Source organism: Callithrix jacchus, chromosome 8, assembly GCF_049354715.1.
Source record: "Callithrix jacchus isolate 240 chromosome 8, calJac240_pri, whole genome shotgun sequence".
NCBI lineage: Eukaryota > Metazoa > Chordata > Mammalia > Primates > Cebidae > Callithrix > Callithrix jacchus.
In genome coordinates, this window is record NC_133509.1 from 81,325,395 (window position 1) to 81,352,658 (window position 27,264).

The 27,264-nt window shown below is 31.1% G+C and overlaps 1 protein-coding gene across 4 annotated transcripts in view; it reads right to left on the reverse strand.

The window, feature by feature from the left end:
* The window catches only part of MDGA2 (MAM domain containing glycosylphosphatidylinositol anchor 2), an 871,115-nt gene that overhangs the window by 19,518 nt on the left and 824,333 nt on the right, over positions 1–27,264 (reverse strand). For 3 of the 4 annotated variants that reach the window (XM_078334840.1, XM_017977077.4, XM_078334842.1), the window contains 5 exons: positions 24,872–25,049; positions 20,690–20,710; positions 16,868–17,023; positions 16,243–16,401; positions 1,195–1,325 (listed from right to left, as the gene is read on the reverse strand). In XM_078334840.1, coding sequence (XP_078190966.1) covers positions 1,195–1,325; positions 16,243–16,401; positions 16,868–17,023; positions 20,690–20,710; positions 24,872–25,049 — 645 coding nt within the window. The remainder of the gene's footprint in view (positions 1–1,194; positions 1,326–16,242; positions 16,402–16,867; positions 17,024–20,689; positions 20,711–24,871; positions 25,050–27,264) is intronic. The other variant, XM_078334839.1, reaches the window with a different exon arrangement.

The following is a 27,264-nucleotide window of genomic DNA, read 5'->3' on the forward strand; positions in this document are numbered from 1 at the left end:
AAAAATGACTTTTAAGTGCCAATATCAGTATGTGCATTTTAATACTAAGGTTACTTCTATCAGTAATGCTTTGGAATTCTGTCTTCCCAGTTTAATTTAGTTTGATGATATGTTCCCACTCATTTTCACAATTGCATTGTACTTCATAGAAACAAAATGATTCTTTTATTTTTTAGAATCATATGGGAATAACTTTTATATATCTGCATATAATTGGCTGGTCTTACTCTTTTATTCTTTATCATTGTGAATGAGTATGTATTTTTATCATTCTGGTTTTATTTAGATTAGATTACAAGGAAAGGTTATTCCACCAATTAAAAACTGGCATGATTTTTTATACCCTTATAACATACACCATGAAATGCATCCAAAAAATCACTGTAGAAGAAACATTCAATGCTATAAATACAATTTCATGAAATAGATCTGAATTCTTTGAAATAAGAGTACTTTAGAAGATATATGTCATAGACTTTGAAGATATTTTACTATATTTTTAAAATATAAAAATATTTGGATATGTAGATATATATTTATATATGTATATATGTTTGCACACATTAAAATCATGAAAAACTGTATTAACTCCATTGAAATTGTTTCATGATCTGTTGTCTCTAGCTATGATGACCAGTGTTGCAGTCTTCAAGTTTCTGTATCTTTACTTGTAGCCCTCTTAGCTAACCCTCTAAGCTTCACTTTTCTATATAAAAACAAAGAAAAATAACTTATTTAAAGTTGTCTTAATTTTAATAATCAGTGATCAGTTACTGATATGGTATTAAATCAAAGAGGCACATTTTCCTAAACTATATAAAATTTTATCAAGAAAAATTCAAACAGATTGGGAACTAATTACCAAGTTCCATTATGGTAGAAACTTTTATATTTTTCAGGAAATAAAAAATAAGCATGTTATTTTATAGAAATGGATTTTTTTTCCAGGTGAATCATTTAAATTTTAATAGACTATTATTTAAATCTATTACTTGATGAATATTAATGAATAAAGGAAAAGAGCATTTCTCTTTACGAAACAGCTTTCAGAACTAAAGCAAAACTTAATCATGTAATTTTTTGATCCTTATATCATAGAATTTCTGAATATTCATATTTTACTATTTGCTCAACATCCACCTTTAATGTTATACTCATATACAGCAGTTAATTAGCCGAAATTACTTTTCTTACCTGAAATGAAGTAATTGGGTATATATTAACATGAGCCTCATTCCATCTTTGTCCTTTATTCCCACTTGAAGACCACAGTGGATTCTCTATTGTTGTTTGCCCTTTCAAACGTAGATAAACGTTTAAGACACCTAAAAATGACAATAACATTTTATTTTGCATATTCATTTTCACCTCAAATTGTTTTTCCTTTACCAAACACTTGTAAACTTTTTAAACTGAAATTTTACAGAACACTCTAGTGTCTTGTCCTCTAGTCTCCTCTCATTTCCTGTCTTGCTCTTATGACATTTGACATTTGATCCAAAAATAACCATGTCCTAAAACCCTAGAACATGTGAATGTTGCCTGATATTGGAAAAGGGATTTAAGGATTTTGCAATGGGGATATTATTCTAGATTACCAGGGTGAGTCCTAAATGCAATTATATGTATCCTTCCTTATAAAACAGAGGCAGAGGGATATTTGATACAGGAAAGAAGGCAATGAGAGAGAAAGAGATGTTACATGGCTGGTTTTGAAGATGGAGGAAGGGGTCAGTCACAAGGACTACCAGCAGCCTCTTGAAGCTAGGAAGGCAAAGAAAAGGGCTTCTCACCTAGTGCTTCAGAAGAAGCCTGTCCTGCTGACATCTTGATTTTAGACCCAGAATACTTTTTTAGATTTCTGTTCTCCAGAATGATAATAGAATAAATTTGTGTTGTTTTAGGTCACAAAGTTGGTGATCATTTCTTATTTGTTACAGTAGCAATAGGAAATTAATATAGCATGTAATCATGTACTGACAAACTTTGTCAGAATTTGACTCTAATTCTATTGTCTTTTATTATCATTTAGCATTTCATTTTTTCAGTTTGATTTTTACCCATCTCATTTTTCTTCTGAAAGAGGTATTAGAAAATAAAATGAAGATAGCTTTTATCTCATCATTTGATACCTTCCTTTCAATAGTTTAGTGTGCTGTACACAGTAGTGATACTAATGATGATAATGATATTAATACAATAAAATATATTTTCAACACTTCCTCCAGATGAAGAATTAATCCTAACAATCATATGAAGTACTTATTATTCCCACATTATAGATGAGAAAACTTAGAGGGGTTAAATAATTTGCTCTATGTCATACAGTAAGAAAATAGCACACACATGATTTGAAATCAGAGTTTCAGAGTCTTACATCTTAATCACTAGGCAATCAGTATTTTAATAGATAATTTTTTAAAAAATCAATTTTATTGAGGTATAATTTACATGCAATAAAATTCATTTCTGTGTGTAGAGCCAATAATTTTAGACTAATATGTACTACAATGTAAATACTGGATCAAGATGCAACTAATGTGTCTTGATTGTATCAGTGTTCAAGATACAGAACATTTCCATTTCCTCAAACAATTCTCTCACTTTCCTCTATAGTTTATCTTCCCAGCCACTCACTTTGGTAGCTAACTAGTGATCAGACTTCTATCACGAGTCAATTATTTCTTTTATAGAGTGTCATATAAATGGAATTAGGCATTGTATAATTTTTGTGTGTTTGGTGAGTTTCCGTCAGCATAATATTGATGAAATTTATGTTATTGCTTGTATTAGTCATTTTAAAATCAGTGCTTAGTTTACTTATGTTTAATGTAGTTATTGATGTGTTGATACTTAAATATACCATCTTGTTGGTTTGCATTTCTTTCTTCTGCTTTTCCTTCTCCCTATCTTCTTCTATTCCTGTTTTTCAGGAAAGGATTTTTTTTCAGGATTTATAAACAAATAAAAAAAATTAAGATTTCAATTTATTTACTGACTTCTTAACTATATCTCCTTTTACTATGCATTAGGGATGGTTCTACCATTAATAAGATATAACTTTTCCGAGTCTAATTAGAATCAATATTTTACTTCTTCATACTTACAAATTGTAATTCAAACTCCCTTCACATGTTCCACTATTACCTTATCCTGTTCATTTGACATTCTGTATCTCCACAAATGTAACACCCTTATACAACATTGTAATTCATTTCTCAGTCCCATTTATTTAGTAAAATATATTTCTTACTTTTGTTTACATTATAAACATTGCCTTACAGTAATATTTTTTAAGATCCAGATATTAATATATTTTCTATAAATTACCAGAAGAAAGGAAATATGGCATTTCAATTTCCACTCATTCCCATTTCTGGTGGTTTATATTTCTACTTGTAGATCTGAGTTACGATCTGGCACCTGTGGCCCAAAGAGCATCCCTTAGCAGTTTTGGCAGTGGTGAGCTTCTCGTTCTCAGGACACAATTTCTCTAATTCACTTAAGTAAAAATATTCTCATTTCTCTCATGTTTCTCATAAGCTTTAGAATTCAGGCAGCGTTTTGTTTTTGAGCACATTAAAGCTGTTTCATTATCTTCTGCATGCTCTTTCTGATGTCATCTTTCTGATGACAAACATCATTCATGTTTGTCCCTTTTCATAGTGTGCTCTTCTTTCTCTCTCAGGCTACTTTGGAGAATTTCCCTTTGTCTTTGGTTTGCAGTAGTTAATTGTGATGAACGTAAATACGGTTTTCTTTATATTCGTCTTCCTCAGGGTTATGCTAATTTCTTCCAAGTCTTTTAAATTTTTCTAAATTAAATTTTTTTAAATTTATTTTATATTCTTTTTTTTAAGAGATGGGATCTTGCTCTGTCACCCAGACTGGTGTGCAGTTGTGCCATTCCAACTCACTGCAGCCTCAACCTCCTGGGCTCAAGGAATTTTCCCATCTCAACTTCCAAAGTAGCTAGTATTACAGGGTCACCCACCATGCCTAGCTAATTTATTTTTTTTTTGTACGGATGAGGTCTTTCCATCTTACCCAGGTAGATCTCCAATTGACTTCAAGCAATCCTCCTGCCTTGGCATCCCAAAGTGTTTGGAATTACAGACATGTGTTATCATGCCTAGCCCTATTATTTCTAACAATATTTTCTATCATGGGTCTTTTTCTTCTCTTGCACAATCGACTTATATATATAAGTACATATATATATATATATGTGAAAAAATATGAAAACACACACACACATATATAAAATACTATTTGTAATTCTTTTATAGGTCACTATGGCTCTGTTTATTTTTCTTCAATATTTTCCCAGATTGGAAAATTTTGTCTGTCTTTAAGTTCATTGACTTTTTTTTCTGTCACCTCCAGTCTTCTGTTAAGCCCATCCAGTGAATTTTTTTTATTTATTTTAGTTTGGAGTATAATTCTTATTTAGACCTTTTGTATAGTTTCTTTTCCTCTGCTGAACTTCTTTATTCACTCATTATATTGCCTTTGATTATTTTAGCACATTCTCTCTTATTTCATTGAACAATTTATAATGCCTTATTTAAAGCCTCTATCTGCTACGTCCAAAGTCTAACTTTCTTAAGTTAGATTTCTATGGACTGATGTTAACATTTTATGGCTATGAAACATATTTTCTATCTCTTTGTACATCTAGTGACTTTCAGTGAGTAATGGGCATTGTAGGTAGAACATTATAGAGACTTTTCAGCTATCATCTTTCTCACAGGGTTATTGGCTCTTGTTATAGCATATTGTTAAGTTATAAATTGGCCATGCTGAACTTGTATAGGGTTTATTTTAATTACTAATGCAGATTTTTGAAAAGCCAAAATTGTTTCCCAAAATTCTCTAACTTTATGGGACTCGATCTCTAAATCTGTCTTACCTATGGATCTTATTGGTGCTTGCATTTAGGCTTTTTACAGAATGTCTAGAGACAACATTTCTTCCAGGTATGATTCTAGCTCCTACGGGAAAGCCTCTCTAGTTTTCATTGTGTTGCCAGGAGTTTTATGAGATCCCTACACTCTCATCAAATTTCATAGTTGAAACTTCAGTATTCCATGCTGCTCTCCTCCCAGGTCTCCTTGCCCTCACCATCTTCATTGTGCCGTCAGTCCCACAAAGGTTGCTATAGTATAAGTCTTGGTTTTTCTAGACTTCTTCATGTACAGTCTACCCTTCAGCAAAGACTCATGAGGAAACCCCATACAGATTTTTGGATTCAATGCTGCATATCTCTTTTCTTTCTGTTATCTTGACCCACAGATTCCAATGACTTCAATTGTACAGTACGCTAATCTTTGTTCCCTGACTGAGTGGGCTCTTCACATTCTGCTTGAATTTTTGGGATCTGTGGCAAGTTCAGGAAATTGTCCTCAGGCAGATAACTTGACTGTTATGGAGATCACTCCATTAGTTTCTCTTTTCTCATCCATTGCAGTCTTACCCTGTTTTTCGGTCTATTCTCTACAAATGGTTTCTAATATATTTTGCCCATTTTTTATACTTGTTTAGGGCAGTAGGACTTATTTGGTTATAATTTAGTACTCCTTGGCTTTAAGACTATCTCATTTTGATAACAGCGAATCATATAAATTATTAGTAATATGTTAATATGTAACACTTTATAATATACATATAAATTTTCCATATAATGTAGTATACAAACTTGTTTATATAAATATTGGACATAAATACTAATGAACAGAAAAGACAGTATAACATTATCATTGAATCACTCAGAGAGTAGCCTTCTTAACATTTTGGCATAAGTTGCCTTAGCTTTTAAAAAAAATTTACCTACATATGTGTAGTTACATGATGTAGTTTTTCCTTCAAATTTTTAGAGAAATTTTCTTTAATTCTTTACACATAAGATCACATGTGTACTTTATATAAGTATATAAATATGTGTGTCCACATTTTAAGCAAAAACTGCATTCTTTGTATCACAGCTGGATGACTTTGGCTTCATTTCTAAATCCCTCATTCCCTCACCTTCCTCATCAGGTAACTGATGATAACTAAATGATGATATCTAGCATAAGTATTTAGTGAGAATTAAAGTATGTAAATCATATATTATTTCTCATATAATCAGCACTACATTTATCATTATATATAAAAATACTCAACTAAGATTTTTCCATTTCTCTATTGATGTGTTAGACTATATCAAAGCTACTCCATAATACTGAATGAATATTACATTACAGGAATAAAATATACTTTATAATACACCATTGACTTTTTATTATAAGGTAGAATCAATTTGCTAGTTTTTTATTTTGAAATAAAGCATGCATATTTATCCAAATGATTCTTAGTTTTCTTTTTTGGTTTTATCTTTCAGTGCTGCATTTTCACTTTCTGCTTCAAAATTACCTTCTATTATTTTTCCTCTTCAGGGTAGGAAAGAATCTCAAACCTGTCTTCCACACAACTGACTTTAATTTTCACAGCATATTGTTTTTTCTGTTGTTTTGCCTCTAATGTCATCTTTATCTGCTATTATACAACTTAAGGTGTATCACTCTTTTGTGACCTCATAGAATTCTCCTTTATATCTACATTCATCCAGTTCCATCTTGGTCCACTGTTCTCTTATATTCTTTCATAAAGTTCATATTCTTATGTGTTTCATTAAAGATGTAAAGCATATGCTGTATATATTTTACTTTCACCTGAAGTAAGTCAGTAAATCTTTTTGACCAGTTTATGCTGCTTCTGCTATATGTCATGTGAGTCTCATTTTATTCTATGGAATCTACATTAGAACCTCATGTTTTTCTCTCCGTTTTCTTCCTCTTTATTCATTCTGAATAATAAGTAATCCTTTGGCATTTTTCACCAAACCATTTTTGAGGCTTCTCTTATGCCCTTTCATATAGAGTTTTATTTCTCTTGGGTTGCATGACCTTTTCTTTTGATTTAATTGACAGAAAATATATCCAATCAAGAAATGGACTTTTCAATAAAACATTAATAGAATATTTATAAGACCTATTGTAGTTTGCTAACAAAATAGTGCATACTATAAGTCTTTCAGAATTCACATATTTTAATAAATACATAATTTAACAAAAACATGTTAATATGTATGACTTATCTCTCTTATATCAATAATGATAGGGTATTGTGTCAGTACTGAATATTGTTTCTCACTAAGGGGATTCAGTTTGCCTGTGATTATTTTACATTTCTTAACATTTTCTTTTTACATATGTAATATAAATTCAAACAAGTTATTTCTATTTGTTTGTTGAATTCATAATATGTAAAAACTATTTTGCCTGGGTTTAAAAAGTCAGGTCTGAATTATCCCAGAATTCTTATTACGTCTGGGAATAGGCTGAATAAGGTGCATTGAATTGTGGCTGTATTTTATTTAAAAAGGCAAATTTTACTGGTTTTATAAGAAAAAGACACGAGAACTACAACTCATTGAAATGAATTTTTCAAATATAATTTCAACATCTTACATATAGAATAATAATTATGTTATCATCCCAATCAGTGAATGTAAACTTATTATTTACTTGTATATTTTAGAGGTGACGATAAAAGCAGTGTTAATCAACAAATTATTTTGAAACTTTTCTCCCAGTAAGTTTCCAGTACGTAAGCTGATACATGATAAATCAGTGCCAAAAGATATTTAAACTTAACGTCAAATCATCTTGGTCAACAAAATTAGAACTTGTGAAATAGAATAAAGCTATTCAAGAGAAGTTAGATTCAGCACATTATAGTATTACAGTAAAAAAATTCTGAAGTGAATATGATGGATTGTGTTAATACTCCTTAAAAGTAAATTTAAATTCCCAGAGACTCTGTGTTTATGCTTTAGTAGACATCAGATACCAAAATGCATGAATATAATCATCCCCCAGGATTTTCAATTTTATAGGATTTTTCAAATTGTGTTGTTCTAAAATACAAGTTTGAAGAAGCTAAGCGAAACTCAAATTTCTCTTTTCCTTAGTTTCTTAATTCCCATCTTTTGGTCACCACTCTTAAAAAATCAGGTGCTAGAACTTAGAGGACTTGGTCATCTCTTATGTTTAAAGATTGCAGGCAAAAGGCTAAATGTCATAACACAAGTGCTGTCTTATCTCGAGAGTAATGGCCAAAACGTTGAGGTTATTCATGGCATCATGCAATAGCATTATTATTTTAATATTATTTAATATATATTATAATGTAAACTATAATTTGTATAAATATTTATCACTATTACCTAGTTCTTAAGTTCTCAACATAATTTTACTTTTAATAATTTTACTATAAATATGTATATTTTAGATAAGTATATGTCCTAAAATGTACATACATATTCCCAATAGATTCTTGAAATTGCCAAGTTCACATGAATTAATTTGTAATTTGGTTTATTCTGAGTTCTGGAGATCACTTGCATACAAATCACATTGTTATTATAATCAGTAACACAGACTTATTAATTTCAGTTTCATATTTCATGAAAGATGAGGATGTGCCAAAATCCACCTCTAGGCAAGATCTATGTATATTGATAGATAATTGCTAGTATCATTTGTTTTATACATACATAAATGAGAAATTATAAAATCATTATTTTCTGCTTAAACAGAAACAGCTGCACAAAGTCCATTGATATTATTTTTTCAATATATAATTGCAGTGCTATCCTAAATGAAAAATGTCAGTTTATTTTCTATAGCTATTAACATTCCTTCTGGTACACAGGTGAGTTGTATATTAGAATCCAAAATGTTTCTAAATTGTAGCTTTCCTTTCTATTTCTGAGGTAAGTCAATCTCTTACACAGACCTTTTTCTTCTTTAGTTCTGTCACTCTCTCTACTATCCCATAAGCACAGTATTCTCCATCATCATACCTTGTCTCTGTCTATTTCTCATATTCTTTGACCTTTGTTCTCCACCTCCTATATAATTACCTCTTTTGGAGGATGCTTTATATTTCTTCTCTTTCATAAATACTTTTATTTTAATCCTGTTGTATTTCTCAGTGTTTGCTTCCTTGTTCACCCATGCCATGGGCTTGTCCTACATTTTGATATATATTACTTTTTGATCTTTATTTTATTCAGAAATTTGTTACCTCAAAAAGATGATGAACTATTTGATGAATAAGAAATTTTTATCTTATTTGTCTTTCATCCTCTATAGAACCCTAAACACTGTTAGGTACAGAGCATGTGCAGTTCATCCTACTGAACAGAAATGAGTGAATTCAAAACCTAAGGGTGAAAAATACCCATTAAAATAAATCCTTAATGTCAATAAAATTAGTCTGAAATGTTTGGCACACTTCATGAGAAACAGAAGAAGTTAAATTACCATCAATTCAATTGATGAAATATTTTCTATTATACTGAAAATGAGACATACATGGTTTAAAGTAGCAGCTTTCTCAGCTAGTTCATTAATTTTGTTTAAACACTAGATTTTAATATAGATTTTCTAAGGAACCATTTTCAGTGAAGAATTAAATAGAAAAAAATGAGTTTAGAAGTAGTTAGTGGTTCATACCTGTATTCTAAAAAAAAATGTATTAGAGATTACATATAGTTACTATATATACATATACACACACACACACACACACACACATATATACACAGTAACAAGTATCTGTAAAAAGAGTTTTACTATACACTGTAATAAAGTCATGGCTAGATTCTTACACCTCCTCCATTTTAAAATGCATCCCATTTAACAAAGCAGTTTACTGAATGAATATCCACCTATAACATTATTTTTCCATTGAAAGCATTTGCATTATAAATATGAAATACAGACAGGACTTCACTGAGAGCATTGACTAATTCTTAACAGAAAGCTTGACTTAATATTAACTATTATCAATCAGTTCACAGTTTGGTAGCTACTCCCTAATATCTAAATGGAGAACATGAAGTAGCCTTACCTATCTCCTTAGTCACCTAAGAGTTGTCTTCTGCAAGGAACTTAATTCTGAGAATTTATCATAATGCAAGTATCTTAAAATTTTATATTTATTCCACTGAGATTCTCCTAGAGTCAGTATAATCAGGGTTCTAAAATAATGGCTACTTTTCATAACATTCTTTCGCATATGGTATTTAACTCCAAGGGGAAAAAAATCCCAGTGTATGAGCTGATTTCCTATTTGAGAATATATTTGATATGTAAGCAAGAATCTTGACATTTTAAAATCTAATCAGAAGAAATATGGTCTTTGACCAAAGTAAGAATAAAAACCAAACTCACAAAATTATGCAAAATATTATCACCTTTGCTTTCTCAATATTTTGTATAAAAATATTTTAAGTTCTGAGTTTAAAACCCTTGAATGTTAGCATATCTGTTAGAAAGCACTAATCTATTCTAGCCAAACTTTTGCTTGATCTAATCTATCTTAAGAGAAACTTAATGAGTAGTTAATTTCGGGTTCTTTACATTCTATCTCTACATTGTTAGATGATCATAAGGTGACATACCTGGTCCTTAATATTTCAGCTCAAAAAAATTTGATGTTATCCTGTGTTACGGTTTATCAACGTATTAGAATTTTATTTGAACAAGTTTTATATCTTTATATGAATATCTTACTAAGATACTGCTGATTACATTATTCAAGTGTACTTTTATAACATGCATTTCTCTTTGCATTAATTGTTAAAAATATGTGCTTTTCTTTTTGCTTTAGTTGCCAGAGCAAGTAGATGAAAAATCAAGTTGTCAATAATAAATTTATTCTTTTTTTTTTTTTGACAGTCTATCATGTCTTCATGAAACTACCTTCTGTTTCCAAACAAAACTCCATACTTTCAATTCCCTCGTATTGTTATTCTAGTATATCCAGAAGCAAAAGTATCTAGTTTGGGTCATTCTTTAAATCTATTGTGTAAATTTTGTTTCAGAGAATTCAATATATATAAATCATGGTTACTGTTCTCAAGGAGTTTACAGTTTTACAGGGGTCAGTGTGATAAACGTTATGATAGGTATGCATATCAGGAGTTTTGGGAACAAATGGAGCAGAGAAAATAGAAAAGAACTTTAGCAAATGTCTTTGATTGTCTCTTTAAGGAAGATTATGCATGATTTAAATGATTAAATAGGAGAAAAAGTACTTATTCACTTAGGTAATTAAACAAATATTTGTTTATTAATTTTGGGGCGAGTACTTGACTATTTACATGCAGAAGAGACATTATTTCTACTCTCATCAAGCCTACAGTTCGGCAGGACAAGGGAGAGAGCCTGTGAAGAGGCTCCAGGCACAAGAGAGCTTGACCTAAAAAACTTCAAGTATGATTGGAATAGACTATGTAGCTACCCCAAGAAGAAGTTAGAGGAGCATATACCCCTGAGTTCCTTACTGCTTTTAGAGAAAGATCTTTACCCTGGAAGCTATAGACTAAAAAGATGGCAAGGAAATTAGTTAGCAAGCAAATGCAGTACTATGCAGAGATGGGGACTCAAACTGACTATTTTCCAAAATGCATTTCAGAACCCTAAAGACTGATGTCATCATCTCCAACCTCTTCAACTGTCTCAATATTGTCCATTACTTTGTGCTCCCATTTACCACTCCCCTAAAGCTATCTCTTCTTTGAACATGTACCTCTATTTATTTTGCAGAGAAAATAGAGACTGTTAGGGAAGCAACTTTCATGTCAGCTTGCTGTTTCTGCAGGTAGAAATCTATCAGAAGCCATGTTACCATTAATACTTAATTTTTTCCCACTTTAGTGTAAATGGCATCAGTTTCTTTCTTCAAGTCTCATTTCCCAACCAGAGCTCTAAATTTATTCATTAAAAAAATCATCCCTATGATTTATCTCTAAGCTAACCCTTTTTATTACCTTTTTTCCTCTTAAAATAAGCCCTTCTACAATCCCACATCTCTCTACTTTATCAGTTCTTTTACACTCTCCTGTTTCTTCATTAATGAACTCCTTTTCCTTTCCTCCTGTTTACTCCAATGTGGAATTAGGTTTCTAGAAACACAACTTTATCGAACCATTCTTATCAAGTACAATGAATGTATTCATAAGTGCCTTAATTTCCTGGTATGATATGATGCTTACATCGCACATTCCTTTTTAAAGAAATGAATGATGTAATTAACTTGTTTTTAATAAGCTTTTGTCATTTCTAGTGATCTCATATGAGATCCCTTTTTTTTTTTGCAAGAACATTAGAAATTCAGTGGATTCATTGATAATTGAAATGTCCATAAGTAGTCACAGGAATGCTGAAAAAAATCTTTTATTAGTATCAGTGGCTGGATTTTGTATCACTTACATATAAATCAGCAGATATTTTAAGGATAACATTATAGTTTTCATTTACAACAATTTTTTTTATTCAATCAGTTTTGATGAAACATTTAACTAACAAGGTGTACCCGCGTGGCAGGGCCAACTCAACCTCCTAGCATGAACACTCTCCCTTTGGGTATTAGCTTGAATTACCAACTCAGTCACATTAAATGGAACAAGATAGACATTATAGGATATCACTTCAGGGTTAGGATATGAAAAATCCTGGGCATGCATTCTCTCTCTCTCCTTAATGGATTACTTTGAAAAAAGCCTGCCGCCATGTCATGGGACAGCCCTGTAGAGATGTCCAAGTGGTGAGGAACTGAGGGAGGCCTCCAATCAACAGCCAGCAAGAAATCAATAGCTAGCCCAATCTCTTGAGGGAGGAAAGCCTGCCAAAAAATCAAGCAAGTGGGCTTGGAAGTATATCCTCCCCAAACTGAGTCTTCTAATTATACTGGGGTCCTACAGAAGCTTGACTACAACCTTAGGAGAGACCTTGAGCCAAAGGCACTCAGCTAGCTGAGCTATACCTGTATTGACCCACAGAAACTGTGTAATAATAAATATTTGTTTTAAGTCACAAAAGTTTGGGGAAATTTGTTACACTGCAATAGAAAAGTAATACAACATATCTGACTTTAGTTCAAAGAGGAGCCTTTCTCTGTAGCAATGTATTGCTCATTTCTGTATTAGATAGTTATGACCCTTCTCAATGCTATACCGTCCTTTAGTCACAGTTAAAAGTGCAAGATCTATTTACAATTACTCAAGAAGTTATAAATTTAATTAGACTATTAGAAATTCAGGACAAATCCTCTTTGAATCTAGATTTTCAAAAGAATGACAAAAATTGAAAATACAGTTTGTAAAACCAGTGACTATAAATGCCTCCTGAGTTTACAGATGAATGAAAGTCAGAATCATACATGCGAAGAGGGAAGGTTTTAACTACTAGGCAGATCTCTCTAATGAACTATCTTATTTAGTTCTGATTACACAATATCTGGAACAGGTATTTTCCCCTAAATTTTAGTAAGCAGCATGCTTGCATCTTGCTGAGAGGAACCCAAGTAATAAACCTGATACCCAGCCTGCAACCTTCAGTCTGATGAAGCAAAGAAATGACACAGGGGTCAAAACGTAAATGTTTGCCAAGAAATAGAGAACTTTCCTCCCAATTTCCCCTGACTCCAAAATACTCAGAATAAAACTAGCAGAAAGTCAACTGGACATCCATTGACAATAAAGAAGCCTAACAGCTGTTCAGCTAAAAGTGTATTACAGTGTATTACAATGACATATTAAAAGTGTTTTTAAAGTATTTTAAAACTAAAGCCCTAAAAATCTAGTCTCTTAAATAAGGTGAACATATTTTATGCCTTAAAGTAATTCAAAATATTGGTCTTAGAAATATTTATTTAAGAATCAATTAGAATATGTGTTCCAATGTAAATAGGAAGAAGAGGAAAAAATGTCCATGAAATATATTAAAAATAAAAGTAAATAGAATGCACATTATTGACCAAAAGGAAGAATTAGAGTTGAGCTAATCCTACGTTAGTAATAATACAGTAATCTCACAATAAATAAAATGGTTTAGCAATTGTTAGATTTAGATTTGTTTCCTTTCATAGCGTTTTAAGTACTTTTCCAGTCTAGATTATGTTTCTGAATGATTTTACCTACTTTTTAATGTTTATTTTCTTAAGTCACATATCTCATTATGCTTCTTGTTTGCACAAAATCTGTAATAACTCACACCACTAATAAATAAATGTCACATAGTTAGCTAAGCTTGCAAAACCTTCCAAGAGGTGTTCTTGCGGAGTAGTAGGCAGAATCTGTATCCAGCTTCCCATGTTTGTATCATGGCTTCACTACTTAGCCATATGATGGGCATGGGAACTAAAGTTCTTTGTATTTCAATTTTGTTATTTATAAAACAGGATGATGATTTTAATAAGCACAAATGTGTATTGTGAAGATTAAGAGAATCCACAAAATATCCTGGTCTGTGATGAGTACTTCATGAATGTCAACTATTACTTTATTATTGGCATTATTATTGCTATTTGAGATTCAAAGTAACTTAAGATTATGAATGTCTGCCTTCTGGTTGAAGATACTATGTATGTTGCCTAATTTAACCCAAACTACAGCTTTCTGAAATAAGAGTTACTATTCTCATTTTACAGAGAAGAAAACTAAGTTTCAGACTTTTAAGTGACTTCTCATAAGTATTATAGTGATTAAGTGCTGCAACCAAGTTCCAGCCCGGGTCCCTGCCTTCATGTTTATAGTAGTCTAACTTTGCAGGAGCTTTCTGGCTGGGCACGATGGCTTATGCCTGTAATCCCAGCACTTTAAGAGGTGGAGGTAGGAAGATTGCTTGAGACCAGCCTGGGCAACATAGCAAGAGCTTGTCTCTATAAAAAATAAAAATAAAAACAAATTATAAAACAAAACAAAAAACCCAAACGCTGTCCTTTTAGGCTTGTCACATATTGCTCTAATGTGAAGAATACTAGTTAATAGTGTTGGGTATGAGTTTGAATCCCAGCACAACCAGTTACTTGGCAGTTCATACAAACTTCCTGAGGTTCAGTTTTCTCCATGTACAAGACAGACAGTGACATTCACTTTTACAAACTTAATTGAGATTCAGTTGAGACTCTTGTAAAGTGACTGACATTCACTTTTACTATGTGCCCAATTGTATTAGTTTATATCATATATATTTATACTATTATTTTATTAACTTACATAAAGAAACTAATGTAATCCTAACTTCTCACATTTTACTTCCTTATTACCAGTGCATTAACTGCCCCTGTGCTAATCTCTGCTTATTGAAAACATATCCCTTTTGCATACCCAGAGAAATGTTCTCTTTTGTATTGATGCAAAGACTCATCCTTACCTAGATACAGATCCACAATCCCTGGTTCAAACACTATGGGGTTAGATATGCTTCATTATTCAAACTTTTGTATTATGTTAGAAAGGTGAGAGAATATATCATTTGTATTATATTATGTGATATCTCCTGGAATAGTCTGGAGTAGAATCCTATTATTAAGCACAGTAATATTTTTTGCTGCAAATGGTATAAATGCTCATACTCATTTGGATAGAGACTATAAATAGGTTCATATCGGTTCAGGTTATATATCAGGTTAACATGAAATGCCAATTATTAAAAAAAATTGATAAGCAGTTCAGGATTTTAGAATTGCACGTAAAATGTTAGACCTGCATGATCCTTTTCCTCACAGAGTTCACTGGGTCTATGCTCAGTGTAATGTGGTTCTTTGTCGAGCACAGCTGTGCCTCTACTCATCTTATCCTCTGTTGCAGTACAAAGTCTCCAAGGGAAGGAAATGTATCTTTATCTTTGTATGCTCTGCAGGATCTAGAATGTTCTTAAATCTTACCAGGTGTGTTTGGCATACTTTAAAAACATGAAAAAAAAAACTATTTCAAATATGTGGTTGGTGTTAAAAATAACTGCAACATGGCAACATGGCAATGTTACTCTACATCATGATTAATATGCATTGAGTCATTTTCGAAGCAAATTTTTTGGAAAGAAGCAGCCTAAATTATGCTGTGTCAATTCCATGAGATCTTGTAAAGAATTTAACTCATTGAGGGTCTGCCTGATTTTGAATTTCAAAAGAAAGTAGGTGATGCTCTAAAATGTCAAATTCTAATCCAAATTAGATAGTGGGGAAAAATTCTTAGTATCTTATTTTGCAATTTGCAGATAAGTCATTGAAAAAGTAAATTGTAGCATTCTTTGACAAAAATTGTTTTAATGCTGTGTGTTTATGAAATTTTTTCTTCTTAGTTATCATTAACTTTATAAGAATCAGTAATTATTGCTATCTCACCTATATGTTGTCCATACATGTGATAAAAGAAGCTGAAACAATATGCAGTGTTTGTGGGTCCATAAGGGTTTTTGGGAGCTATGCTGAAAACAGGGCTGAGAAGTCGAGCCTTTTCGCCTTCCAATCTGGGTCGTGATGTCTCAATGTACATATAAAAACCTTAAAACAGACAAAATAAAGTGTTTAAACACATTAGTCTTAGGCATAATGAAATTTCAAATCATTGAGAAGTCTTATAGTTTTCATACAAAATAAAGATGGATAGGAAGATTTGCATCTCATTTATAAAATCTGTATGTGTATATATAACTAATAGTGGTGTTAACATAAAGAATAAATGATCTACCAAATTAAAGATAAAATGTATAAAAACTTGAGAGCAAATTTGAAATTTAGACTTGAATTATCAAAAAAATCCCTGTTCTCTCTATTATACACATCAGTGAGTTCTGAAAAAGAAATCATGTCTAATAAGTTTTGTAAATATCTACATTGATACTGTATAGGAAATTTAATATTTTATTCCATAATCTTCAAATATGTGGCTAAATATGAGTATTTCATACTTGTAACAGTTTTTAAAATTCTCTGATTGCCATGAACACAACAGTTCATACCCTCATACCTTCTTTGGAGCCACTGCGGTCAGCATTAGGTCCTGTATTAGGAGTATATTTTGTATTTCTTGTTGCAGTACTTTGTTTGGTCCAGTCAAAATTATCTGTATCATCTTGAGTGAACAAACAAATATTGCCATCTTCAAATCCACAATGAAATTCTCCTGTTGATAAATTTAAATTAAATGCTGAATAAATTAATACTGAATACTGCAATATTTTCATAAGAAAAATGTAAAACTATTATGCAGCAATGTAATGCAAGATTGTGATAATGGCATGACCGCCATAATAGTGCAACTATTGCGCTATATGCACTATCTATATACAACTGTATAGATTACAACTAAACATATAAACAATACAGTTTTAATGAAAAACTAAAATAATTTTACAAATAAATTAATAAATTAATATCTTATTGAATAATTAAGACCCAAACAATTTTTCTCTAAAACATCCAGATAACTGAAATTAAAGAATGCAATTCATGCATGAATTATAACTGAATAATTTTCTGAACTTTCATTTTATCAGTATAGAAACAATCAAAATTCTCAATTGGAAAATTACCTTTATTAATTTACCTGATGGGAGTTTTAAATAGGTATACTTTAAATTTATAATTTTTCGTGCATGTCTACAGATGCATTCTAATACCCACTTGCATAAATGGAAGTGTGCTTAGGGCAAGCTAATAGCAAACTATTTCGAAAAGTAATCATCTTTCATACTTTATCTGAATGTGGGTTTCCTGGATGCTTGAAATTCATTTGAAACAAAGTAATTATAGAATATTTTAAATATTTTAAGAAGGACTGTGATTTCTTGGATGCCTAATGTATGTTGAGTTCAGACCCAATGCAAGTTCAGACAAAGACTTTTTCAACTATCTCTGAAATGTGGGTGGTAGCAATATTTCCAGGTATCAAAGGTTTTCCTACTGGGATGTACCCTGCTTGAAAAATAGGTGTAAATAAAAAAGTTGATAAGGCCTTCTAGATACATTATTAAAGAGTGCGTTTCCTTAAGAAAAAAATAAACATAATGTATATTATTTCACGCAGCCCCATAACAACTCTATGAAATCAAAATAATCCTTAGGCAAGAGGCTTACAGAGGAGAAAACTTTGGCAAAGTTCAGCTATTAGATGATAAAGTCAAATGGAAACCAAATTCCCTGGAATTCATGGAGATATAAACTCCTAAAGAACAAAGACTTCCATTTTAGTCTCTGTCCAACCTACCCACATGGGGTTAAATTTAATCAATATCCTTGAAAATGGAGGCCTGGTTGAGATTATGTACCTGAATTAATTAAAAATTATTGGTACTTACAAATAAAAATAAAACAGAAGACTTTCCCTTTAAATTTAGGGATTGAGTTTATGTTTTCTTTTTCATTTTTTAGACTAAACACTTGCTTTATCTCTTTGTCTTTGTTTATATTCTATATTCTGGATAGGTAAAGTTACAAGAAATATATGGATTTAAGGGAGTCTAATCAATAAATTAATTTCTGAATAAACAATATTCTACATAAAATATTTATTAGACACATTTATGTCACAGGCCTTGTATTAAACAAGACATGACCTTTTGATGCTATCAGCTGGAAAAATAAGGTTGGTGACAGCGGTGTACAGTGTATGCATTTATATACACGCATGTATTTCTTTAAACATATTTTAGATGTGATAGGAGATTTCAAACTGCTTTGGAGTTTTGAATACCATAAAAGCAAAGTTTGATTTTGAATGTTCTCAGTTATTTAATTACGTATTACATATGCAAAAAAAGATATCACAGAACAAATGTGAAGACTAAGAATTTCAGTTTATACATCTACTGCCAAATCTTACTTTTTATGTTATTTAAGACTATGTATAATGAATTTTTATAACACTGTTAAACCACATTTTTTTGTAATTTAAACTTGTTTAAAAAGATAAAATACCTTGTCTTCCAAAATCAACAAAATAATTTTTGAAACAAAAATACTTGTCTTCCATAGTAAAATTAAGCAATAATGCAGCTTCTAAAAACTACAAAAAATGACAGTTGTGCCTAAAAATTTTCATAGTTTAGGTTATTTTATATGGCATAAGTTGTTTACAATATTATAACTAGTGTAATAATTCAAATCAAACAAAGATATTTAAGCAAGATCAATAGCTCTTCATTCCTTCTAAGGACATATATATTTAAAATAAATAAACCTATTACTGAAGAAAATTTATAAAAAGTTGGCAGGTAAAATGAAAATAAAACTCACTGGTTAAAACTCAGTAATTAAATTTTTTTTTTATTGTTATACTTAAGTCCTGGGGTACATGTGCAGAACGTGCAGGTTTGTTACGTAGGTATACACATGCCAGGTGGTTTGCTGCATCCATCACTCTGTCATCTACAATAGGTATTTCTCCCAGTGCTATCCCTCCCCTATCCCCTCAACCCCTGCTGTCCCTCTCCTAGCCTCCCACCTCCACCCCCAGACACACCCAAGTGTGTGATGTTCCCCTGTCTGTGTTCATGTGTTCTCATTGTTCAACAACCACTTACAAGTGAGAACATATGGTATTTGGTGTTCTGTTCTTCATGACTAAAACACCAAAAGCAACGGCAACAAAAGCCAAAATAGACAAATGGGATCTAATTAAACTAAAGAGCTTTTGCACAGCAAAAGAAACTATCATTAAGTGAACCAGCAATCATTTAAAAAGTTTATTAGAATATAGGATATCTGATAGATAAAGAAAATGCAGTGAGCTGTATAAACTTTTCAAAAGTCAATGTAATATTAAATAGTAAAAGAGCTTATAAAATAGGAAAGTAATAAAGTCCAGGATTTTTACAAAGATAATAGAACTGAGAATTGAATAAATCTTGAATTTTCTACTTCTTTTCTAATTACAACATGATTTTGGCAAAGTTTCAAGAGCTACACAGAAATAACTCAAGATATTTTAAATATTCTCCATTATGTGGTCTTCAAAATTTTGCTTTATTTTGTCTGCAGAAATTTCCCTGAAATCTTCTCAATACAATGAAAAAATAAAAATAAAAACTCAGGAATAAGAAACCTGATACCCAGTGGTCCTTTTGCACCCACAGACACTCTTTATTCCTTCTTTAAGCTTGTAAAAATCTAATATTAAATTAACAATAAATAGCTCTGATTTAAAATATTTCTTCACGGTAAATCCTCTGTTTATTTAAAATTATTTTCCAGGGACAGGGAAGTTTTCACATATGGGAATATTTTTAAGGTAGATACATATCATCTTATAATGTTTAATATAAAACAAAAATAACTTTTCAGAAGTCCCTGAATTTAACAATTTTACAGAATTCATAATCTAACTTAGACCAAATACATTGGAGTGTAAAGTAGTGTTATGAAAGAAAGTCTCAGTTAAACCCATCAAATACCAGCTTTCTAAGTAATCATACCCGTATAAGTGGAATATAAAAATTCAAAGAAGGAAAATCAAGAAATGCATAACAATAAAAATAATATGCATTCCCCCCACACACAAAAAAATCCCACGGCTGCAGAAATAGAAAATATTGAGCAGGTTGGCAAATGGCTCCATATTTCAATATTTAGGAAAATCTATAAACCTCAATTATCAGTATTAAAAGATGTGTTTTTATATCCCTATCCTTTGAATTTTAAAATCTACGTTTAATGCCAATTTTACTGATTCTGAACAACTGTGTTTTAAACCAATCTTTCATACAAAGATTGCTAAACAATCATTGTATAATTGTTCTATTCTTCATGTTTATTAAATATAGTGCCATTTTGTAAGTGAAAATATACTTACTCAAATGAGGATTTACAGGAGCTACAAGAAAAGCAAAAGGAACAAACAAAAAAACAACGTTAGCATGGCTTGAATGTCTTTTATTTATAAAAATCTAATCAGTGTCTCATAGTTCCTTACCAAAAGTTAATGATCTTTCCCACTGTGGCCATTCAGATTTATTTCTGCGATCCATTTTGTTTTAGAGGATTGAATACAATCTGCTTTGGAGTTCAGCAATAACAACTTCAAATTATCAAAAAGACCAATTCTCAATAGCATGGGAAATTTTCCTTTTTCAAGGTAAAGAGTTTCTGACCTCTTAAATATTTTAACCAGTACTAAACAAATATACTACTCAGATATCAAAACTGAGACTGACAGTAGGCCAATCTATAATTTAGATGATTTAACAATGAAAACAATTATCTGGTAGAATTTTGGCTTTTGTTTTTTGTTGATTTCTACTTCTGCTGAGAGTAGAGAGCTCATGGCATATATGAAAATAAAGCAATCCTGATACCATGTTGTAATATGTGTACTAAAACTAACAGCAACATCAATGCCTTTTTGTTTAATTACATTAAAATTCACTTATACATACACACATGTGCATGCATACAGAGTTAAAATGATGAGCAACACATTTTGTGTTTTGGGGAACCAAAAGAATTTTTTTCCAAAAAAGTAATTATATCTGCAACACAAGTACCAATGAATTTCCACCCAAAGAGTAATGAATACTTGAAATAGTACTAACACTTCAACAAAAATCTCTCTCATCTAAGAGATAAATTTGTATCTGGATGTATCAATTAACTGCTTATTACTCTGTCAGAAAATTCTATTCTGGATGATGGAGAGCATTGATGTAATTCCCCAAGATTACAATGGGCAGAATGTAGTTTCCCAGGATTACAATGGGCAGTTAATCTATAGTGCAGAACTTGTCTAATTTGTCATTTTCTTATTGTTTGTCATTAACTGCCTTTATTATACTTGTGCAATATGAATAAAGTATTATGGACAAAAATGTTCATAATTGTAACATTAGTATACAAATGATGAAATTTAACAGAATACGTTTTTCAATTATTTTCACTATTCCTACATACAGAAGACAATTTCCATTACTGTAGTTGTTTTTCTGATTCTACATTCCACATTGCAAATTATGAAAAGCATAATGTAGAAAAGAAACTGAAAGTGAACTTAAAATAATAATTTTATTTTATGGCAATATATCAATGTATTTTAATTTTAAAATTAGTAAAAATTAAAATTATTCCATAGGTAATATAAAATTAAAACAATTATGTGCTATCTTTCAAAGCATTCTTGAATTATAATTTAGTTCTAAGATAGGTTGTATGCACATGTAAAGCTGTTACTAGACTGAGTTTTAATGGAGTCTTCTCCTCCAACATTTTAGTCATCAAATTCACTGTACATATGCAGTTAACTTTGTGGAAATTTGCAAGTCTAACTTCTAAATGTTGCAGCAAGTTCATTTTCTTCTCTCATTTGAACTTCCATGAATAATTTTTTGTACATGCATATTATAGACTATGTGTCCCCACAAAATTCATATGTCAATGCTTAGTCCCCAGTATAATTGTATTTGGAGATAAAGCCTTTAGGAAGGTAATTAAGATTAAATTAATCTTGGCCCTAATCCAATGGGATTAGTGTCCTTATAAGAGGAGGAGGAGACACCAGAGAGCTCTCTCTGCTATGTGAAGAAGACAGGGTGAAATGGTGACCATTTACAAGTTAGGGAGAGAACTCTCACCAGAAGCTAACTATGCCAGTGCTTTGATCTCAGACTTCTCAGCCTCTACGAGTGTGAGAAATAAATTTGTGCTGTTTTAGCCTCCCACTATGGTATTTTGTTATGGCAGCCCAAACAGACTAATACAATGCCTCTAAACCATTAAAGTGTATGTTGCCCAAAACTGTATTACATAAAAATAATTTTAATAAAAATGTTGGAGGTCTTAATATGTATACCTAAGTATGTAAAAACAATTTTGAAAACTTAGTATTAAAAGTAATACCTATTTTCCACATCTATTTTTCATTTTATTTTGTTGCCTCAGAGTTTTCAGTAACAACTACTGAGCTTATTAACTTTGTAAAATCTCTTTAAGTAAAGTCATAATGATCAACTAAGCTTAGCAAGAAAGTAAAGATCTCTAACGGAATGGGGAACCCTAAATCTAATCAGTTCTGTCATTTCACAATTATTTAACTATGCAGGACACTGAAACTTTCTGAGTCCCAACATCTTCAGCTTTTAAAGATACTGATATTAATGCACTCTGCATTATACATTTTATTTTTTTGGTATAAATTGTAAGTATAAACAACTTTAATGAGTTTTTAATAGTTTTACTTCATTTTTCACGTTTGACAATATTCATTACTTCCCCCTTCAGCAGGAAACATATGTTTAAGGGTAAACACAATGGAGAACTTCAGCTGCAAATGAAGCATTCTATGATCTTTTAAACTCAAGCTCTAATAATCAATGATAAAAAGAAGCACATTCGACTGGGATCTGTGGCTCATGCCGGTAATCCCAGCACTTTGGGAGGCCGAAGCAGGTGGATCACCTGAGGTCAGGAGTTTGAGACTAGCCTGGCCGTGAAGAAACACACTCTCTATTAAAAATACAAATATTAGCTGGGAGTGGTGGCAGGTGCCTGTAATCCCAGCTACTGGGGAGGCTGAGGCAGGAGATTCACTTGAACTAGAGAAGCAGATGTTGCCGTGAGCCAAGATCGTGCCCCTACACTCCAGCCTGGAAGATAGTGAGACTCCATCTCAAAAAATATTTATTATAATAATAATATTGCTTCAGTGAAATATAACAAATAGGAACTGTTTTAACGATGATTCATTCAAATCTGAAAAATACTCTGAAAAATCTAGAGCTAACATTGAATATTAAAATTATAAAATACACAAAAATTTTGATTTTTAAAATATGGATCTCTTTAGTGTAGAGTAAAATAACATATCTAATTGCCATTGTTTCTCTTTGAGATATTCTAGATAAAACTTTTAGATCCACTTTTGACTTTTTGAAAGTTCCTCACTAATTTCTAATTTTGTCCAAATAGGACATTTAAGTAGTGAAGAAATATTTTATGCATATAGTGATTAAAAATAAAACTATCACTAACACACACAAACATTTAGCATTTTTTAACGTTAGTAAATATGAAAAACGAATGGCCACCAACAACCAAAACCAAATCCATCAACTAAGATGTCTTTGGATATGTACATAAATATACAAACTGTGGTACATTTATGCAATGGAGATTATTCAATGATAAAAAGAAATGCACTATGAGGGCCCAAAAAGGCACACAGAAGTCTTCTGTATTTTAAGTCAAATAAGGCAGTCTACAAAAGCTAAAAGTGCTACATGCTGTATGATTCCAAATTTATAACATTCCCAAAAAGAAGAAACTATAGAGAGAGTAAACATGTCATTGGCTGCCTGGACTGGAGAAGGGAGAGATAAATGGGTAGAGCATGGGGATTTTTTGGACAGTGAAACTATTCTGGGTGATTTAGCAACGGTAGAGAAATGACACATACTTGTCTAAATCCATATAAATGTACAACACAAATAAATGTAAACTATTGATTTTAATAATAATGTCTCAGTATTAATCAATTTTTATAAATGTACCACAGTAATGTAAGATGTTAATAATGGGGATATTGTTTCAGGGAAAGGGGGCTCTCCATACTTTCTGCCAATTTTCTGTAAACCTTAAACTACTCTAAACCTGAAGTCTATTAATTTTATTTAAAAAAAAACAAAAAAACATTTTGATAATTTTTTTTTTTTACTTTTTAATAACATAGGTTCTAAAGTCATCAAGAATTTGAAAAGATAAAATGCAGACAAATATAGTATCACAATGTGTAGGATCAAAAATAAAGAAACATTGCTTATTCACATAGGTTCAGAGTTAACTAAATTAGTCTATATATCTACATTTGTAATCAAATGTCACATTTATGGTGATTATGGTTTTGGCTTTTGTTTGTTTAGTTAACAGGCTAATGCTCCAGAAGGCCAATACACTAAATTTTACTTTGTGTCTAAATTTGTTAGATAGCAGCAGCCAAAATTTTCCATATAGTTTAACATATAAATAATTTAAATAAAAGGCTACTTACCACTATATTTGATCACACGAATTGTTGAATCTCCTTCACCAAATTTGGTGAGAGGAGTCAGTCGGACTTCATAAGCTTCTGGTTTAATTAGTTCTGTCAAGTTATATGTAATTAATTCTCCCTTTTGAATATTCCCATTTATTTTAATCTCCTGCTCCCACCAACGCTGCTGCCCAGCCTGAAATCAAAACAATTATATAATAATGTTCACAGACTGTTCAGAGGTACCAAGAAAATTGAAAACAAATTCTGGAATTTTATTAAATAAAAAAGTATATTAATACGTATTATTCAAGTTCAGGTGTCTATAATGAGAAACAAATTGTGAAGATGTTTACATGCAGATGTTTGCAGGTAATTGCCAAATGATCAGAGGTTCATTAAACAGATTTAACAGATACAACATATAATCTAATATGTAGTAAGAGTCAGAAATTTCAAAAGTATCTCTGATTTGGTAGTTGGGAGAGATTAAGTTTAGCTATTTCTTATACTTAGAACTCTTTATCACATTAGTAAACATATGCATTCCACATATAATAGTTCCTATATCTTCTGGGCATAGAAGCATAAAACAAAGACAAAATCCTTAACTTTTTCAAGTCTGTTATAAAGACAGGCACTGTAAACAAATGAATACTATAAAATTTCAGTTATATGTCCAATAAAGAAAAATAAAAAATCACAAGGGGATTAAGAGTCATAGTGGGAAGGTTGGAGAGGAGACTCATCTAGTTAATCAGAGGACATCTCCATAAGAAGAATGTTGGGAACTTAAGATGAAGGCTAGGAATTTTCCATTGGATTTGGCAAGAGGGAGCAATGGTCACCCTGAAATAAAGGGTGTCAGAGTAATGAAGATGAAAATGTGATTGTAATATGTTAGAAGAAGAATGGGTTTCACAGTGCTTTTCCCACACTAAAGAATCACAATGCTCAGATAATTTTATAGCACAGTTATCAAAATGTTCAGGAAACAATTCTAATCTTTTATAAAATCTTGCAGGGATTTTTAAAAAGAAAAACACTCTTCAGCTATATTATTTAATTTAAACCAAAATATAGGATGGTATGAGAAAGAAAAATTATATGTATACAAAGTAAATTCATTAAGTTTTAAAGGTCATTTTATATCCAGTATTGTTTCTCTTGCAAGGATGCAAGAATTGCTTAACATTAGAAAGTATATTAACGTAGTTAACTGGTAAAAGAAGAAAAAACATATTTCTACTAGATGGAGAAAAATTTGGGAAACATCCACTCATATTTATAATAAAACTATTAATAATCTAGAAATAGAAGAGAACTTGATAAAGAAGATCCAACAAAAACATACATGATGTTTTATTTTTAATGCTTATATATTAGAATTTGTTTAGAGTTACAATTGAGAAAATGTTCAACATAATCTATTTAAAATTGTACTTTAGTAACAATGAAGTATACAATACTTGGAAAATCAAAACCAACATAGATCTATAGAGTTGTCTACATAGGAATCTCTATTTCTGTTTCTCTCTCTCCTTTTCTCTCGCTCTATCCTTCTATATACATATAACACTGGAGTGGCTTTTACAAGCACTCTGAAGTTTTCTTTATTAAATCTATGCGTATAATTTATTAGATGAGATAATAGGTAGCCCACAGCTTTGTTATTATAAATTGTGATTTTAAAACTATTACTATTTTAATGACTTATACAATAGTGAAAGATTTTTTAAATTGTCCTTACATTCATATATATATTTATATATAACAAATACAGTCATCTTTCTATATGTATATATACGTAATGCTTCTTGGCCTTGTAATATGTGTCTGATATTTTTCATACCTGAAATCTATGGTGTCCTTTTTCATGGGGCTTTTCTCATTTTATTTGTTTGGTTATTTTTCATTGGTGGCTTAAAATTCTATTATTGGGGGTTCTCTGAGGCCTATGACCAAGACATATTCTATAGATATACCATTGTTTCTGACATGCTCCTAAGGGCATCAACCTTATGGTCTACTTTTACTTTGATTGTGAAACTCTTTGTTGTCACAAACTAGAGTGGAGGGGATCCCTTGGTCAGAGAAGGCCTTGAGTTTTCATTGTTCTCTGCCTCAGTGCTGCCATACACATCAACATGGATAAATTTCCAATAACAATATTGAACTAAAATGAATTATGAAGTAGATATGTTATAAAATTTAGTTTTAAACTATGTATTTTAAAGAGGATGTATAGATATGTATGCATTAAAGTATAAAGAAATAAAGAGAAATAATAAACAGTGAGTTCAAGATACAGTTTACATAGGTTAGGAGAGTATCAAGGGAAAATGTGCAATTGTGAGTGGTAAAGAAAGGACTTCAGCTTAACTGGGTGATTTTTGTCTTGTTTTGTTTTA